The following is a 17,742-nucleotide window of genomic DNA, read 5'->3' as shown; positions in this document are numbered from 1 at the left end:
TACAAAAGTAAGTAATTTTTACAGAATTTCTTAGCAATAAAAGTCCTGCATTCTAGCTCAAAATCAATGCTTTACTGCATGCATTTTTATGTGACAAAAATGCATTATTAATTTTATAAATTATTAATAAAAGTCGCATTTGAATTCAGTATCTAACATTATTTGATTCTGTCCTGTTTTATTCATTCATTTATTTACTTTAATTAAAGGCCCTATAATCCAACAAAACTCACGGGGGAACTTGTAGGCTGGATGGGCTGGATTTGTCCAAGGCCAAATGTTAACCCCAGTCCAGCCCTGCACTCCAGCAAGGATATAGCCAGTGTTCGGGTCATTACTCAAAAAAGATGATTTCTTACAAGTTATTATTTCTCGACTACTTGCTTATTTATCAAACGGGTGCTTTCTCTTCATCCTCTGCAAATGAAGCTATAGTAGGTAGTTTGATAGAAAGACGTTTGAATAAATAATAGTTTGCGATTGACAACGCGATTGACAATGTTGCGATAACAATACTTATAGGCAGCAACTAATCATCATATCTTCCGCTCCATGAAACACGTTAATGCTCAGTAGTACACATTTATGGTTCTTTAATGTAGCCTATTTGCATTGTAATAAAATGCGTTTATTTTCAATTGGCAAATATGCAGCTAAAACAGGTAGCCTAGTGCATTCCAAATTTTTCAACATTAACATTTTAATATAACATAGTCATTATGGCCTTTAGAAATGTTTTTTGGGGAGGTGGGGTAGTGCACAATAGGCCCCTGTGGCGCGGCCTAAGCTTTGGTCCTTAATGGCATTTTTTTCCCTTACATTACTTTTACTTTTTTACTTTAAGTAGTTTTGAAACCAGTACTTTTATACTTTTACTTGAGTAAAAAGCTTGAGTTGATACTTCAACTTCTACAAAAGTCTTTTTAAATCTTAGTATCTATACTTCTACTTGAGTAATGAATGTGAATACTTTTGACACCACTGGTGCCGGTTATATTGTTGCGACAGGAGGTGGAAAATTACTGTTTCTATTCTGTCAGTAGACTATTGCTACGCAACCAAATATTATGTGATTTTCAAAGTCATCAAATTGACTACTGATTGTTTTCCTTAGCAACATAAATAATCCATATACTATCAAAGCTGTTCCATTTATTATGCATTTCAGCAAAAGTTACAGTCTATTATTTTGGTCATTTTGAAATTCAAAATGAATGTCAAACATTTTTATTTACTGTTATTTCACTATTTAACAGACAACACTGTGTAATAATTGTGGTGCTTTTAATTAAGCAATTAAAAAAACAGTTGCAAACTTTTCACAAAATACATATGTTTGACTCATCAATAAAATGTGCAATACCTTACATTTTAATGCCAAATTATATGTAATTTCTAATTAATTTAACTTGCACTGTAAAGTTTTCCTCAACACACACTTATACATACATATGGTAAGCAAAACTGGTCCAAATTAATCATATTCTATTACATTTATATGATCTTGAATTTGGATCAGCATGTTGTTTTATTATATAAAAAGAAAAAGCAAGCTAGTGCCTACAAATAGATATATAGAATACAACAAGAACAGAGAAGCTTGTATTAGTTTTTTTTTTTTTAAGAAAACAAGCAGTAAGTAAATGAATAGAGTACAGTATAAGTCTAATAGGGCAAGTTTTTTAAAAAAAAGAATAGAATTAGAATAGAGGGTGCTAGAGTTAGAGGGTCAAATAAAGATGGAAGAGATGTGTTTAACAGATTCTTGAAGATGGCTAAGCTGCTCGGATTGAGTTGGGCAGGTCATTCCACCGGGAGGGTACATTTAATGTGAAAGTCTGTGAAAGTGATTTTGTGCCTCTTTGGTATGGCACAATAAAGTGCCATTCACTAGCAGAACACAAGCTTCTAGAGGGCACCTAAGTCTGAAGTAATGAATTTAGGTAAAGGAGAGCAGAGCCAGTGGTGGTTTTGTAGGCAAACATTAATGCCTTGAATTAATGCAGCTATTAGTAGCCAGTGCAAATTGATGAAGAGAGGTGTGATGTGCATGGCTGGAAGACCTGCCAAAAGAGCATTGTAATAGTCTAGCCTGGACAGAACAAGAGCTTGAACATAGAGTTGTGAAGCATGTTCTGAAAGAAAGGGCCTGATCTTCCTGATGTTGAGTAAAGCAAATCTGCAGGACCGGGCAGTTTTAGCAATGTGGTCTGAGAAAGTCAGCTGGTCATCAATTACAACTCCAAGGAGTTATGGTTGATGTGCCTAACAGGATGGTTAAATTGTGAAAAAACTATGGGTTTGATGGAACCACAAGTTCTGTCTTGACAAGGTTGAGTTGAAGATGATGGTCCTTCATCCAGCAAGAAATATCTGTTAGACAAGCTGACTTCCAAGTTTTAATTCAGTTAAAAAAAGCAACAGTAAAAAAGTGGATAACAAGTGCTATTAAAGTTGTTCATATAAAAAAATGGATTTTGAGAGCCAACATCTGTCTCACAGACCTACAGCCTTTAACAGAAAATACTTCCTCTTTTTCAGGGTAGAATGGCATGGCTCTGGCCACTTGATCTGCCAGTTTAAAGTCTTGGGGTATTTTCAGATGAACCATCTCAGTCATGACACACTGGCGCACATGCTTTAGCTCCAGAGGTAGGAAAGGAATATAATGATCAACCAGATCATCTATGATACTAGAGCGCAGAAATTTACCTGTAGAACAGACATACAAAAAAATTACTTATTTAATGCATATAATAAAAGAACGTAACCGAATATTCATTAAGGGATAAACCAATTTAAAAAATATATGTAACAGAATATAACAAAAATAGATTAAACCAGTGTGGGATATAGGTTAATGTTCTTTTTTTTAATGATTTACCTGACATATAGGTATGTTTGTGTTAATGAATGACAAAAATACATTTTTGATTTATTCATAACAAGGTAAAAGCATTTTGGGGATGACTACTTTATATACAAACTCATGTAGGCTAAACATATATGCACATAATTCAATAAAATCTCATACTCTTTTCATTCATGATGTTCATACTGATCGCTTTCCGATCTTTGCCTTCTCGCCAGAAATCCAGAGCCAATTTGGAAAGCATTTGCCCTCCTGCATTACTACAAATAAACACAGCTCAGTCACAGAGTCACAATTTTGGGAGAGTGGAGGAAATAATTTACAGAATTACATTTTATGTTGCATTACTAATATGTTGCTTACAACGTAAATGTTGAAATTAAAACAAAATCAAACTTCTGATTTTAGTGCATCACCTGAGAAAAATGAAGATTGCTTTGCGAAATGACACTCCATCTATATGGGCACTGTAGCCCAGAAAAGGTTTTATGACGTCGATCAGCTCTGGAAGCATGTAGTCCATTTGATCAAATATGAACATGGAGCGGGGAAAACTTGATACATTTCCAGAAATCCATTTCTTTAGATTTGCCTGAAGAACATGCAAACACAAGCTCACTAAATTGTGTTTGGATGTATGCTTAAATTAAGAAAAAAGAAAAAAAAAAGTATAAAAAAAACATAAAAATAACTCACAGGGTTTAATCTGCTCTTACAGACATATCTATTGACAAAACACTGGCAACACTTACACCTATTTTGAACTATCTTAGTGAAATATGTATTATTTACTTACACTGTAGATGTGTAAATCATCCTTGTATGAAAAATGAAGGTAAGGTGAAAATAAGTGAACATTCTCGCTGTTTTTCCCTTTTTTGTAAATGTTTCTTGCGATGATTGTAGTAACATGATTTTTTCCAGTTCCTGTAGTCCCGTAGAAAGAGAGGACCAGTGGTTTGTTTGGGTTGCTGTCAGTCATAAATGATGTTACAGCTTTTAATACAACATCAGACACAACGTGCTGCCCATAGAGAGATTGTCTTAAATCTTCCTTCAAACCTGAAAATGTGAATGTAACAAGACATTAATCAGGGAAAATTATCAGGCAAGACACTTTAAAACAAATTATTAATTTCACCACATAAAGTAAGCCATATCTATAATGTTCAAAATGCTATATTAAAACATAACCTACATATGAGATTTCATTACACAGGTACTATAGAAGTAGTTCAAAATGTGACTGAAAGTGAAGATTTACATAAAAAGCTTAGCTAATGTACTTGGATTTGCTAATAAAAACTTATAAACATAGCAAATATATATGATAAATTATAATTATTTTGACTCACGTTTCGAATCAAAAACCAGATAATCCGGTTCAAATGTCTCCAACATTTGCTCAGCCAATTTTTTACCCATAATATCCCAGACTTCACCTAGCCAACTCAAATCTGATGCTGCTAATGTTAAATTAGACGCCAGAAATAAAACTACAAAAAGATGCAATTTCATCATGAAAGCTATCCTTAGTTCGTAGAACTCTGAGAAACCTGACAGATGTAGGTGGAGCCTAATACACGCCCTCAGAAATATTCAGCAAGCTGATTGGCTTAGCTATACAATAACAGATTGCAGTTCCCACCTTGGCCTCAGTCAAACATAGAGAATAGGTATAGTTGATAATAATAGACTAGTAAATTGTTTTCAATGATTGAACCATTTTGGTTTTTCTTTGTGTAGCCTGCATGTTAGCAATAAATCTTCTTATTTTATTTATTAAATATATACTTTTGTATGTCACAGGTCCCTCCACACCACAGGCTGCAGTAGAAACTCAAAATAAAAACGGACAAAAATCACAATTAACCAGTCTTTCCACATAGCTTCGACACTGCTTCAAACAGGTAATGTCATCCAAGTAGTCTTATGTGCACGTGAGCCGCTTGAAAATACACATGATTACCAGCGGGTGGAGCCAAATATTTACAAGTAGGCTATTATTCAGACAACCTTGCAGATGAATTTCTAAACCACTATGAATTATCCACCTTTTTCCTGAGTAACCGATAGTAAAATGTAAAATAGTAAAATGTCAATTAGTCAAAAAACTAGAAGGTGAGTAAAAAAAGAATAAAAAAGAATAATGAAAATAAAAATCAAGAATAAGAAATAAGATTCTCTAATCATCTATACAAAGAAAGCTATATTATGCTTTCATCACATCAGTCCACCTATCCATATCTCTATATTCTCCTTTGATCCAATTGATTTGTCTTATAGGTTTTATGTTTGATGCCCTAATCCCTCTGCATTTACCCGGGCTTGGGACTGGCACAAATAGGACACTGGCTTGTGCCCTTTTGATGCTGTATTTAAGGTTTTTTGTGTTTGTTTGTTTATCTATCTATCCTTTCATTTTTTTGTCTTTTATTTTACTTATATATTTTTTAATTTCTTTTTTTGTGTATTTTTTTGTCGTTTTTATTTCTTAGTTTTGTACTACCACCCGATGAGCCGGTGTAGTGACAAATTGAGACCGCCCCGAAATCGGGTCCCCTTTAGGATCCCGGCGGTAATGCCTGATCAAAAATGTCTATATTTTTATAAAAAACAACATACATATAATACATCTAATACAATGGTGTAATTTTACTATAAAAAGTAATTTAATAACGCATACATTTGTAATTATCCACAATTTCTTTATGGAAAAACGTATTTAAATGCTATATAGCAATATAACGTCTGAATAAATAATGCACGAGTAAATCAAAGTTTAAGTGGTTTTAAATGTCAATGTATAATCAGAAAACGAGGATAATTCACTATCAGTGTAAAACGCTGTTCTATTATGTTTTAGAAACATAATTCTACTATGCAGTTTAAAAGACATTTATGGTCATTATAACGCATTTCTAACTATATAAAATATAACGTGATTGTGCAGGAATTGTAATCAGGCGCTAAAATCAATACCCATTAGAAGTCAATTGAACCAAAGAGTATGGCTGTATCCGAAATCGCCCCCTATACCCTCATTCACTATTCCCTACATTAGTCCACTCGTACAGTTCACTTGAAGGAGTGAATGAAAACGAGTGAGTGAATTCGGACACTAAGTGCACCGGAAGGACTGCCGCTTTTGCATTGTATTGCTTACTGTTTAACAATCATTTAAAACAGACAGTTCGAGTAGTAAGATTAAAGGATTTATCTTGAACTATGTCAAGGAATTTACGTATAAACCCTGGTTAAAAAAGTTAATAATCAATTTACAACGAATTGTTACCTGTGTTGTACGCTGTATTACGCCATGAACCAGCGCGTTGTAAAATGAACGGATGGATGATTCAGCTGCGGGCGCCATCGTCTGGCGAGACGCGGGAATTCAGTCGGCGTGCGACTCTCTCAGTGCATTATGGGTTATCTCTAGCTGTTGAGCGTACATCGGTTGTACACGCGGTGCATTGTGGGATTGAATGAGTGCACTCGGGAATGTCCACTATGGTTTCGAACACCACTTAAAATGGCTGTCCCCTCAAATAGTGCACTATTTGAGGGTATAGGGGGCGATTTCGGATACAGCCTTATAAGTTCTTTGATTGAACCAATAAGATCACTCTGGGTCCTAATGGAGACCAGATTCCGGGTGGGGACTGGATTTCTCATGACACCGGCTCCGCTGCTACTGCTAGGTTTAGCTTTAGCAACCAGAAATCTGCTCATTGTCGACTCGTTACTTGATTCACTTCAACAAATTGTAAATGAGTGAGGAGAAAGAGAGAGAGATAAGAGAGAACAAGAACAGAGTTACAGTAATCAAATAATTCCGGTGAGAGACCGCAAAAGAAAAGTTACTTAGAACGATGTCTGAGTTTTGAGCTCTGCCGTGCTGTGACTGTGAGCAAGTGAGACAAGCAAGCGAGTAAAGTGAGCCACTCCCTCCCTACGCATCTACCAATCAGTAGCTAGTTTGAAAGCGAGCAAAGAGTGCTCTGACCATTTTACTTTAAATTTTTATGAAATTCGGAATTTTGCATGCCTTCACGTTTGGGGGGGCAGTCACAGCATTTAGGGGGGCATTGCCCCACCTTGCCCATGCCTATGTCCGGGCCCGCCTACAAGTATTTGACCTTCATACCGTTACCGTAATAAGTTCGGAATTTAGTTTCCCGGTCAAATGTCCTCCATCGCCAAAAATAAACTCACAACTACTAACTCAAGCATGCTAGCAATCAAAAACGCTAAACACAAACTTAGAATGAACAACTTTGGAAACGGTCGAACATTTGGGGTGATTTTGGCAGTTATTGTCATCCTTCACTTCGTTTTACCCTGTTATGAGTTGATGAACCACTGACATGAGTTCGGAAACATTATTTTTAGGTAAAAAAAAAACAAAACTACTTAGTGTTGCTTTAAATTAAGGTCATTGTAGTATTAAGCAGGGTGGGGCTGAAAGTCATGGAAGTGAAACAAGGCCGCTGGAGCAATTGCTAATAATGGACAAGCGCAATACATGGCTCAAAGGCAGCAGAGCTTTTATTAAGCCACAGTCAAGCACTTCCGCTTCTTCCAGCAGCGCTGTTTTTTATTATACTAGATGCGTTTAAATGCTATTGTGCATTTGTCACCTAATAAAAGGCAAAACATATTAAAGCATCTTTAATGTTTCTATGTTTCTAAATAAAACTGGAAAATCGAAAGTGTATGACGTCATTGGCAGGTGACACAGGACACTGTCCGTTACACTGGTAAAAATTGAGTATTTCTCTGGATTTACCTAAGTCAGCAAAATATACAGCACTGTTCTAGTGGTTTTTGGATAATTTGAAAAAAAAAAAACTTACATATTCTGTCTTTAAACCACCATTTGCATGCATCATCTATAAACAATAATGACAAAAAGTTATCAAAAGAATTTTTATTAGTCAAACAATTTAGAATATATAGGTTAATTCATTTTGTAGCCATGCTTAATACACTTATTGGATAAATGGATGAGTTTTTAAAAAAAAAAGCTCAGGATAGAGGAATACTTTTATCAATAGCAATAAATAAATAAATAAATAAATAAATGTTCTGCTTGACTTAGGAAGTCAGAGGAGAAAACAATTAGATTTTCACCTGTGCAGACAACGTTAAAGTGCTTATTATAGCGCCACCTATTGTCTGATAGGAGTGTTTGTGTGTGTGAGTAGTGGGGGACATTTTGGACCATCCTGCCAAATGTCAAAATGCAATTACTGCAAAAACTAAGTAAACACAAATGGGAGCTGTAAGGTCATTCTTCATTGCTGTATTTGTCCAAATCAGGAAGGGCAGCATGCTCATTTTCCTCAATATACAGCATCAACTTCTGTCTGGCAGACTTGCAGCCTTTAACAGCAAATATTTTCTCTTTTTCAGGGAAGAAGGGCATGTCTCTGGCAACTTCATCTGCCAAATCATAGTCTTGGTTGATTTTCATATGGATCATCTCAGCCATGACACACTGACGTACATGCTTCAGCTCCAGAGGTAGGAAAGGAATGTAATGATCAACCAAATGATGATCTATGATAGCAGAGTACAGAAATCCACCTGCAGAACAGACATACACATTAAAAATGAAAGAAGTTATTAGTAAAATAAATGCAACTGCATATTTAGGTTTGAGCAAAATCAATTTGAATTTCAATAATTTAAGATACAACCATTGAAAAACATACTGTGTCAATTGAGGACAAAATGAATATGACAGAGGCTATTTGCACTAAGTGAAAATAGCAGTATTTTCTTTGCACTGTGTAAAATTACAAAAAAGTAAAAGTGTAAAATTAATGCAGATTCTCCCTGAAAGATGATGTGACTTACATATATATATATATATAATGGCCAAATATTGATTGTAATATATTTTATATGTAAATATATTTTAAAATCTATACTGGCTTTTGAAATATACTGAATGTACAGTGTGTGTGTGTGTGTGTGTGTGTGTGTGTGTGTGTGTGTGTGTGTGTACATATATATATATACATATATATATAATTCTTTAATGATTTTTCAAAACATACTTTTCTTATCATTGAAAATGTCTTGAAAGATTTTAGTCTCTAGTTCCTTGCTGTTCATCCATATCTTTCCCCGATCTTTGCCTTCTTTCCAGAAATCCAGAGCTACTTCAACAATCACCTTCCCAGCTGTATTACTATAATTAAACACAACTTAGTTAGATCAATCTTTTCAGAGAGCAATTTAATTTAATTATCATTTAATAACCTGTGCTTAAATATTTCGTAGCTTACATAGTATATTGAATTTGAAAAACAAACCTCTAATTTGAGGGCTTTACCTGAGAAAAATGAATATTGCATGGCGGAATGACACTCCGTCTACACGGGCGTTGTAGTCCAGAAAGGCCTTTAAGGTGTCAATCAGCTCTGGATGCATCTTCTCCATTTCATCAAATATGAACATGGAGTGGGGAAAACGTGAAACATTTCCATGAATCCACTGCTTTAGCTGTGCCTGAATATACAGAACATGCAAATCTTAGTTGGTTCTGCTATTTGCATAACGTCTACAACTGCATGTTTTAAAATATGTAATTCTATTAAACATTATTTTTGCTTTCACAGTTTTACAAATACAATTTACCATGTTTTAGTGTAGTAATAAATCCAGGGCAAAAATGCTCTCAGTTTAACAGAAATGCAGCTTCATTAGTGCAAACATTTTAAATACAGATTCTGTAAATGAGCTAAATCCCCAGCTACAGCCTGATTTTTTGTTATAAATGTAATTTGATAAAGTCTTAGGCCAAGGCTACAAGTACTACCATTAACTCACACTGTAAACATCTAAGTTGTTTTTGTTTGGGAAATGATGTTTAGCCGTATACGTGTGAACATGCTCACTGTCTTCCCCTTTTTCATACACATTTTTTGCAATGATTCTGGTGACATGGTTTTTTCCAGTTCCTGTAGTCCCATGGAAAGAGAGCACCAGCGGTTTGTTTGGTTTGCTGTCAGTCATAAATGATGATACAGCTTTTAATACAACATCAGATGCAATGTGCTGCCCAAAGAGAGATTTTTCTAAATCTGCTTTCAAACCTGAAAGATGTGAAGATATGTGAAGTCAAAGACTGTTTGTAGGTTGCAATGATAATATTTGTACTATAAAGAAAATTGCTAAATAACCTAGAAAGCTCACACATTTCAATATTGTTGCATTTTATGTTTCAGTACAATGAAATCACACCTAAAACAAACAAAAAAAGTACAATCACAAAATAAAATGTTGTTAGTTGTTAAGCAGACTGTAGCTTAAGCTAGACTTGTGCAGGTTTGCTGGCCTCAGCTGGACAAATTTCTCATGAAAAACCAGAGAAGTACACCAAAAGAATCTGGCACATTTTCTGCATTTTTGAAACTTTTATGACCACATGACAAATTATTTCTAAAACTGTATAAAATAACATTTGAAAGTAATTTTATAATAACACTGAAAATTAAAAACAATATTGCTGTAATTCAGAAAGGGAATCATTATGAAGAGTGTAATTTCATTTCTTTTCATCCCCCATTCTTTCATTAATGCTGTTTGTCTTCTTAAAACCACTTGACTACATATATGTGGTACCACATTAAACGTAATATGGGAATTTGCTATCAACATTAAAACCACATGGGAATAAACATTTTGCTGTCACATAGGATAAAAAAGTTACGCAACCCTTTTACTACCAAAGTTGTTGTGAAGTTATTTGACAAATTCACCTGCATATCTGTTGGAAACAAAGCTAACATTTGAAGCAAATGAACCATAAATAACTCAAAAGTATATTGCCAAAACATACAGTACATTATTTTGCAGTTTTACTTACCTTTAGGGTCAAAAGGCAGCAAACCGTCCCGTTCAAAAAAGGTATAAATCACATAAGATGCAGCAGCCGCAAACACATCCAGAACACCTGAAGATAATCTTATATTGGTCACCAGCAATAAAACTAATAACAAATGCTGTGCATTCATTGTGAAGGTCAATAATCTAGGCCCCTTTTAGTCTCAGTTTCGTTTTTTGGAAAGTAACTAAAAGAACTGACGGATTAAGAGTAAACTGCACTCGTTCAGGAAATGCGTAGATGTCTTTTATAGCCTAAGGTATGCACATGATGTCACAGAAGGGAGTCGCTGCAGTTACACCCACTGAGTGTAAACAAGTGGCAGTCCTCTGCAGTGTTAGGGTTTAGCTTGAATGCCACGAAAAAACACACAAGACATGTAAAATGGGAAAGAGCCATACGACTGACCATACAACTGTAGAAAGGTGACCCTGGACCACAAAACCAGTAATAAGGGTCAGTTTTTTGAAATTGAGATTTAAACATCTTCTGAAAGCTGTATAAGCAATCTTTCCATTGATGTATGGTATGTTGATTTACTGATATGACAACATTTGGCTGAGATACAACTGTTTGAACATCTAGAATATAAGGGTGCAAGAAATAAAAATACTGAAGAAATCGCTTTTTAAGTTGTCCACATTAAGTTCTTAGCAATGCATATTACTAATCCAAAAGTACATTTTGATAAATGTAGGATAGGATGTTTACATAATGTACCTACTTACGACTGGTTTTGTGCTCCTGGGTCACAAATCGTAACTCTATCTTCTTTTTGCAGACTGCTGAAACCAACAGCAATTTCAAGCAAATTTGAAGACACCACTAGAATCCAGACTACAAGCATGAAAACTCGTTTTTCTTGTTTTCCCAGTTTCTGGCATGTTGATGTTAACTTGCTGTAACCATGACCACCACAGAACTTTACGAACTCTTAAATAATATTTTTTCATTATGTATGAAAAATGGTTTTGTTTTGCATATTGTTTATTCCTTATGTGTTCATTTTGTGATTGAGTCTCTTGAGTCTAGCTCCAACCCCAATTAAACACAACTGAATCAGCTAAGCAAGGTCTTACTAGGCATACAGTGAGGGAAGATTTATTTGACCCCCCACTGATTTTGTACGTTTGCCCACTGACAAAGAAATGATCAGTCTACAGTTTTGATGGTATGTTTATTTGAACAAAGAGAGACAGAATAACAACTAAAAAAATCCAGAAAAACACATTTTAAAAAAATGTATCAATTGATTTGCATTTTAATGAGTGAAATAAGTATTTCGCAAAACATGACTTAATACTTGGCGGCAAAACCCTTGTTGGCAATCACAGAGGTCAGACGTTTCTTGTAGTTGGCCAGCAGGTTTGCACACATCTCAGGAGGGATTTTGTGCCCCTTCTCTTTGCAGATCCTCCCCAAGTCATTCAAGTTTCGAGGCTGACATTTGGCAACTCGAACCTTCAACTCCCTCCACAGATTTTCTATGGGATTAAGGTCTGGAGACTGGCTAGACCACTCCAGGACCTTAATATGCTTCTTTGTTTTCTTGCCCATGTGTTATGGATCATTGTCATGCTGGAATACCCATCCACAACCCATTTTCAATGCCCTGGCTTATATTTTTTCTTTTTTGTTTTACCCTAACTGGGTATGGGCAGGATTTTTCCTGTCCCATTTAACCAATATTAACTTCATATTATTAATATTAATAAATATGATATTGTCTACCTTAAATATGCACTATATACCATACTCATTGATATAGTTGTAACTTCTGTCTGACAGACTTGCAGCCTTTCACAGAAAATATTCTCTCTTTTTCAGGGAAGAAGGGCATGTCTCTGGCCACTTTATCTGCCAGCTCATGGTCTTGAGTCATATTCAAATGAAGCATCTGAGCCATGACACACTGACGCACATGCTTCAGCTCCAGAGGTAAGAAAAGGAACATAGTGATCAATCAGGTGCTTCTTTATTAGACTGGAGTGTGAAAATCCACCTGCTGAACAGACATACACAAAAAAAGTGTAATAGTGTTTCTAGAGGAACATATTTAATGTATGCAATACAAAAATGTAACCAAATAATGTTAATCCAAAATACATTTATCATTTATTCTATACAAGGTAAAGAGTCTCGTGAATGACTGCTTGTCATATACAGTTGAAATCCCCCGTTCAGAATCTGCAAAATGTTAATTATTTTACCAAAATAAGAGGGATTATACAAAATGCATGTTATTTTTTATTTAGTTCTGACCTGAATAAGATATTTCACATAGAAGATGTTTACATATAGTCCACAAAAGAAAATAATAGTTGAATTTATAAAAAATGGACCCGGTTCAAAAGTTTACATACACTTGATTCTTAATACTGTGTTGTTACCTGAATGATCCACAGCTGTGTTTTTGTGTTTCGTGATATTTGTTCATGAGTCCCTTGTTTGTCCTGAACAATTAAACGGCCTGCTGTTCTTCAAAAAAAAAAAAAAAAAGGCCCACTTCATGTCCCACAAATTCTTTGAATTTCCAGCATTTTGGTGTATTTGAACCCTTTTTTTCAACAATGACTGTATGATTTTAAGATCCATCTTTTCTCACAGATGACATTATAACTATTACAGAAGGTTCAAATACTCACTGATGCTCCAGAAGGAAAAAACATGCATTAAGAGCCGGAGGGTTAAAACCTTTTGAATTTGAAGATCAGGGTAAATGAATGCAACTTATTTTGTCTTTTGGGAAACATGTAACTATCTCCTGTAGCCTCTGAAGGGCAGTACTAAATTAAAAAAAATATGATATTTAGGCAAAATAAAAAAATGTACAGATCTCCATTCTTTTCAAAAGTTTTCACCCCCGATTCTTAATGCATAGTTTTTTCTTTTAGAGCATCAGTGAGCATTTGAACCTTCTGTAATAGTTGCATATGAGTCCTTCAGTTGTTCTCAGTGTGAAAAAATGGATCTTAAAATCATACAGTCATTGTTGGAAAGGGTTCAAATACACAAAAATGCTGGAAAACCAAAGAATTTGTACGACCTGAAGGATTTTTATGAAGAACAGCAGGCAGTTTAACTGTTCAGGACAAACAAGGGACTCTTGAACAACTATCACTAAACAAAAAACACAGCTGTGGATCTTTCAGGTAACAACACAGTATTAAGAAACTTTTAAACAGGGTTATTTTTTTTATAAATTTAACTATTATTTTCTTTTTTGGACTATATGTAAACATCTTTTATGTGAAATATCTTATTCAGGTCAGTACTAAATAGACAATAACATGCATTTTGTATGATCCCTTTTATTTTGGTCTAATAATTAACAATTTTCAAATTTTGAAAGGGGGGTGTAAACTTTTGAACTCTAATGTACAGACTAAACATATGCACATACTTTAATTAAATCACATACTTTCTTCACTCATGATGTGTTGAAAGATTTTAGCCTCCAGTTCCATGCTGTTCATCATGATGTCTTCCCGACTTCTCTTCTCTCTCCAGAAACCCAGAGTCACTTCAGAAATCACATTCCCACCTGCATTACTACAAGTAAACACAGCTTATGTAATTACAGAATTACATTTTATATGTTTAACTGGTATGTGAAAATTCTAAATCTTAGTTGAGGGCTTTACCTGAGGAAAATGAAGATGGCATTGCGGAAAGACACTCCATCTACATATGAATTGTAGTCGAGGAAAGGTTTTATGGCATCAATCAGTTGTGGTTGCATCTTTTCTACTTCATCAAATATAAACATGGAGCAGGGAAAACTTGACACACTTTTATGAATCAACTGCTTTATCTGTGCCTGAAAAACATGCAAATGCCTGATAGAGCAACATTATAATTCATAATAAGTATATAAATTATACAGCTTTGTAACTTTAACTACAGTAGCCATGGTAAAGTAGTAGCCCGGATTATTTTAGTGATGGCAGACAAATCTGACCAATAGGTTATTCATTCCAAACTATCTTAGTAAAATACAGTATGTAGCCTTTTTACTTACAGTGTCCGAAACATGATGTTCTGGTAAAAATAAGTGAAAATGCTCGCTCTGCTCCCCTTTTTTGTAAACGTTTCTTGCGATTATTTTAGCAACATAGTTCTTTCCAGTTCCTGTAGTTCCATGGAAAGAGAGGACCAGTGGTTTGTTTGGGTTGCTGTCACTCATAAATGATGATACAGCTTTTAATACAACATCAGATGCAATGTGCTGCCCAAAGAGAGATTCTTCTAAATCTGCTTTCAAACCTGAAAGATATAAATGTTTTAAAACATTAATACGAACATATTTTTGTAGTCTGCATAATCAGACATGAGATGTGTTGTGTTGCAATTTACTTGTTTGGGAAAAAAATAACAGGCCTAAGATTTATAACAAAAAAAAAAAAAAGAAAAAAAAAAAGAAGGCCAAATGACATATACAGTTGAGGTCAAAAGTTTACATACACCTTAAAGTATCTGCAAAATGTTAATTATTTGACTAAAATAGGATTTTTTTTTAATTTAGTACTGACCTGAATAAGATATTTCACATAAAAGATGTTTACATATAGTCCACAAGAGAAAATAATAGTTGAATTTATAAAAAATGACCCCGTTCAAAAGTTTACATACTCCTGATTCTCATACTTAGTTTTTTTTCTTTGGTGATAGTAGTTCAGTAACTTATTTGTCCTGAACAGTTAAACTGCCAGCTAAATCCTTTAGGTCTCACAATTTTTTTTGTTTTTCCAGCATTTTTATGTATTTGAACCCTTTCCAAACAATGACTGTATCATTTTGAGATCCATCTTTTCACTCTGAGGACAACTGAAGGACTCAAATGCAACTAGCCAGGCGTCTAACTTTTAAACATAATGAAGATGAGTACATTTTTCTTATTTTGCTCTTATATTTTTTTTATTTAGTACTGCCCTTCAGAGGCTACAGAAGACACTCGCATGTTTCCCAGAAAACTAAATAAGTTAAATTAACGGATCTTCAAATTCTCTTAATGCATCGTTTTTCTTTCTGGAGCATCAATGAGCGTTTAAGTCCCTCAGTTGTCCTCAGTGTTAAAAGATGGATCTCAGAATCTACAGTCATTGGTCACTGATATTAGGCAAATATTGTTTGTGTTGGGTCTCAAAATTGTGTTGGGTACAATTGTGGATGTATTGTCTTCGCATTAAAAAATGCTGTTCAGAAAATGTTTATTGTCCCCTTCAACTGTTAAATGAAATTTACTTCCATGTGCGCGCTCCCTTCCAGAATTCGAAAGCGAAAGTAACCGCTGACAAATGAAAATCGAACACGTTCAATTGCACGCTTTTGAAAAACGCTTTGAATAAACATCGCACCACACGATTTACACTGAAAGTGCATTTATCTAGATGTACATCTTAATGGGCTTGGATGTGCTAATAAAACTTAACTTATAAACATGATAAATAAGTTTAAGTTTTGTACTCACGTTCCGAATCAAAAGACAGATCATCCGGATCAAAAAATCCTTTTATTACAGGAATTACTAGCTCAAACAATTGCCGAAGCATTTTGTTCCCCAGAATATCCCAGACCTCATTCAGCCAGTTCAAATTTGATGCTGCTATTTGTATGTTAGAGAAAAGAAATAAAAAGACAAAGAAATTAAACGCTTTCATTATGAAGTATCACAAAGGAAACTGAAAGTTTAAGATGTGTAGGTGCAGTCCCTCAGAAAAATACAGCAAGCTGATTGGCCTAGCAATTCAATGAACAGGTTTTAAGGTTTTCTTGTTTTAACAAGAATGGAAACTGATCTCATTTAGGTTATATGGATTTCCCAGTCCCCCCTTTGGTTTCAGTCAAAGCCGAATAGTTGAGACTGTTTACAGTGATTTTGCAATTCCAATCGTTCTATGTGTGATGTGCATATTTAGGAATAAACTATTAGAAACTGTGTGGGATATAGTGTTCTTTTTTATTATTTACCTTTCCAATTATGAGTGCTTGTGTTATTGAATGACAAAATACTTTCATCTTTCAAGAAAAAATGTGTCCCTGGACCACAGAAGTAGCACGGGTAGGCTATATTTAGATAAGGCCAACAATTTGTATAGGTATAAATTATCGATTTTTCTTTTATGCCAAAAATCAACATATTAAGTAAAGATCGTGTTCTATGAAGCTATTTTGTAAATTGCTTACCGTAAATATATCAATACTTAATTTTCGATTAGCAGGCTAATATGCAGTTGCTAGAAGCTTAATTCGGACAACTTTAAAGGCGATTTTCTCAATATTTTGATTTAGTTTTTGCACTCATTCTCCAAATTTTCTAATCAACCAAACATCAATGGAAAGATTATTTATTTAGCTTTCAGATGATGTATACGTCTCAAATTTTTTTTTAAATTGACCCTTATGGTTTTGTGGTCCAGGGTCTCAGGTGTGATGACCACTTGTTTTAGGTAAGACCTTTCTCATTGTTTTTGATCGAAAATCTTCAGATCCTTGCTGTTCAGTGAATAGATTTAATTGCAGAATTATATTTTATAGCTAGTATATTGTCTACAAATGTAATGTGGAAATTGGAGGGAAAAAAAACTCTTGAGTTTTGGGCATCAACTGAGAAAAAGGAAGATTGCTTTGTTGTGCTTTGGTGTTGATTAGCTGTGGTTGCATCTTGTCTGCTTCATCAAATATGAACATGGAGCGGGGAAAACTTGATAGACCTACAGTTTTATGAATCAACTGCTTTAGCTGTGCCTGAATGTACAACATATATATTTTCCAGGGACTGAAGCTGGATCGCTTCATATCAGCCTTAACACTGCTTCAGAGATGTAATGTCATCCAAATGGACCTACAGTCAAGCCCAAAATTATTCATACCCCTGGCAAATTCTGACTTAAAGTTACTTTTATTCAACCAGCAAGTTTTTTTTTGTTTTTTTTTTTTACCGGAAATGACACAGGCTTCTCCCAAAACATAA

At 34.6% G+C, this 17,742-nt stretch overlaps 3 protein-coding genes and 1 pseudogene across 4 annotated transcripts in view; all 4 read right to left on the bottom strand.

The window, feature by feature from the left end:
* LOC141290946 (pleckstrin homology domain-containing family G member 5-like) overlaps positions 1–17,742 on the bottom strand; it is a 170,865-nt gene that overhangs the window by 58,206 nt on the left and 94,917 nt on the right. The window lies entirely within an intron of this gene.
* LOC141291409 (torsin-1B-like) lies at positions 2,459–3,947 on the bottom strand (the record flags this gene model as incomplete). The annotated part of the gene is made up of 4 exons (XM_073823578.1): positions 2,459–2,712; positions 3,035–3,132; positions 3,289–3,464; positions 3,669–3,947. Coding segments are annotated over 4 exons (807 nt in total), but the record flags the coding sequence as incomplete, so codon positions are not given.
* LOC141291407 (torsin-1A-like) lies at positions 8,163–9,965 on the bottom strand. The gene is made up of 4 exons (XM_073823576.1): positions 9,713–9,965; positions 9,216–9,391; positions 8,938–9,071; positions 8,163–8,461 (listed from the first exon to the last, which is right to left on the bottom strand). The coding sequence occupies exons 1-4, from the start codon at positions 9,896–9,898 to the stop codon at positions 8,163–8,165; spliced, it is 795 nt and encodes a 264-aa protein (XP_073679677.1). The 5' UTR covers positions 9,899–9,965.
* LOC141291359 (torsin-1A-like) lies at positions 11,928–16,430 on the bottom strand (annotated as a pseudogene).

The sequence above is a fragment of the Garra rufa genome, chromosome 18, assembly GCF_049309525.1.
Source record: "Garra rufa chromosome 18, GarRuf1.0, whole genome shotgun sequence".
NCBI lineage: Eukaryota > Metazoa > Chordata > Actinopteri > Cypriniformes > Cyprinidae > Garra > Garra rufa.
The sequence above is the reverse complement of the archived record's forward strand: the minus strand, read 5'-3'. Positions and strand labels throughout refer to the sequence as shown.

Bases quoted from the DNA above. Each gene is read 5' to 3' on its own strand.
- LOC141291407 (XM_073823576.1), bottom strand. From the start codon at position 9,898: ATGACTGACAGCAAACCAAACAAACCGCTGGTGCTCTCTTTCCATGGG. The intron at 9,392-9,712 runs GTGAGTTAATGG...CTGTATATTCAG, and splicing joins ACAACTTAGATGTTTACAGT to GCACAGCTAAAGCAGTGGAT. The intron at 9,072-9,215 runs GTAAAGCCCTCA...GTTTAATTATAG, and splicing joins GCAATATTCATTTTTCTCAG to TAATACAGCTGGGAAGGTGA.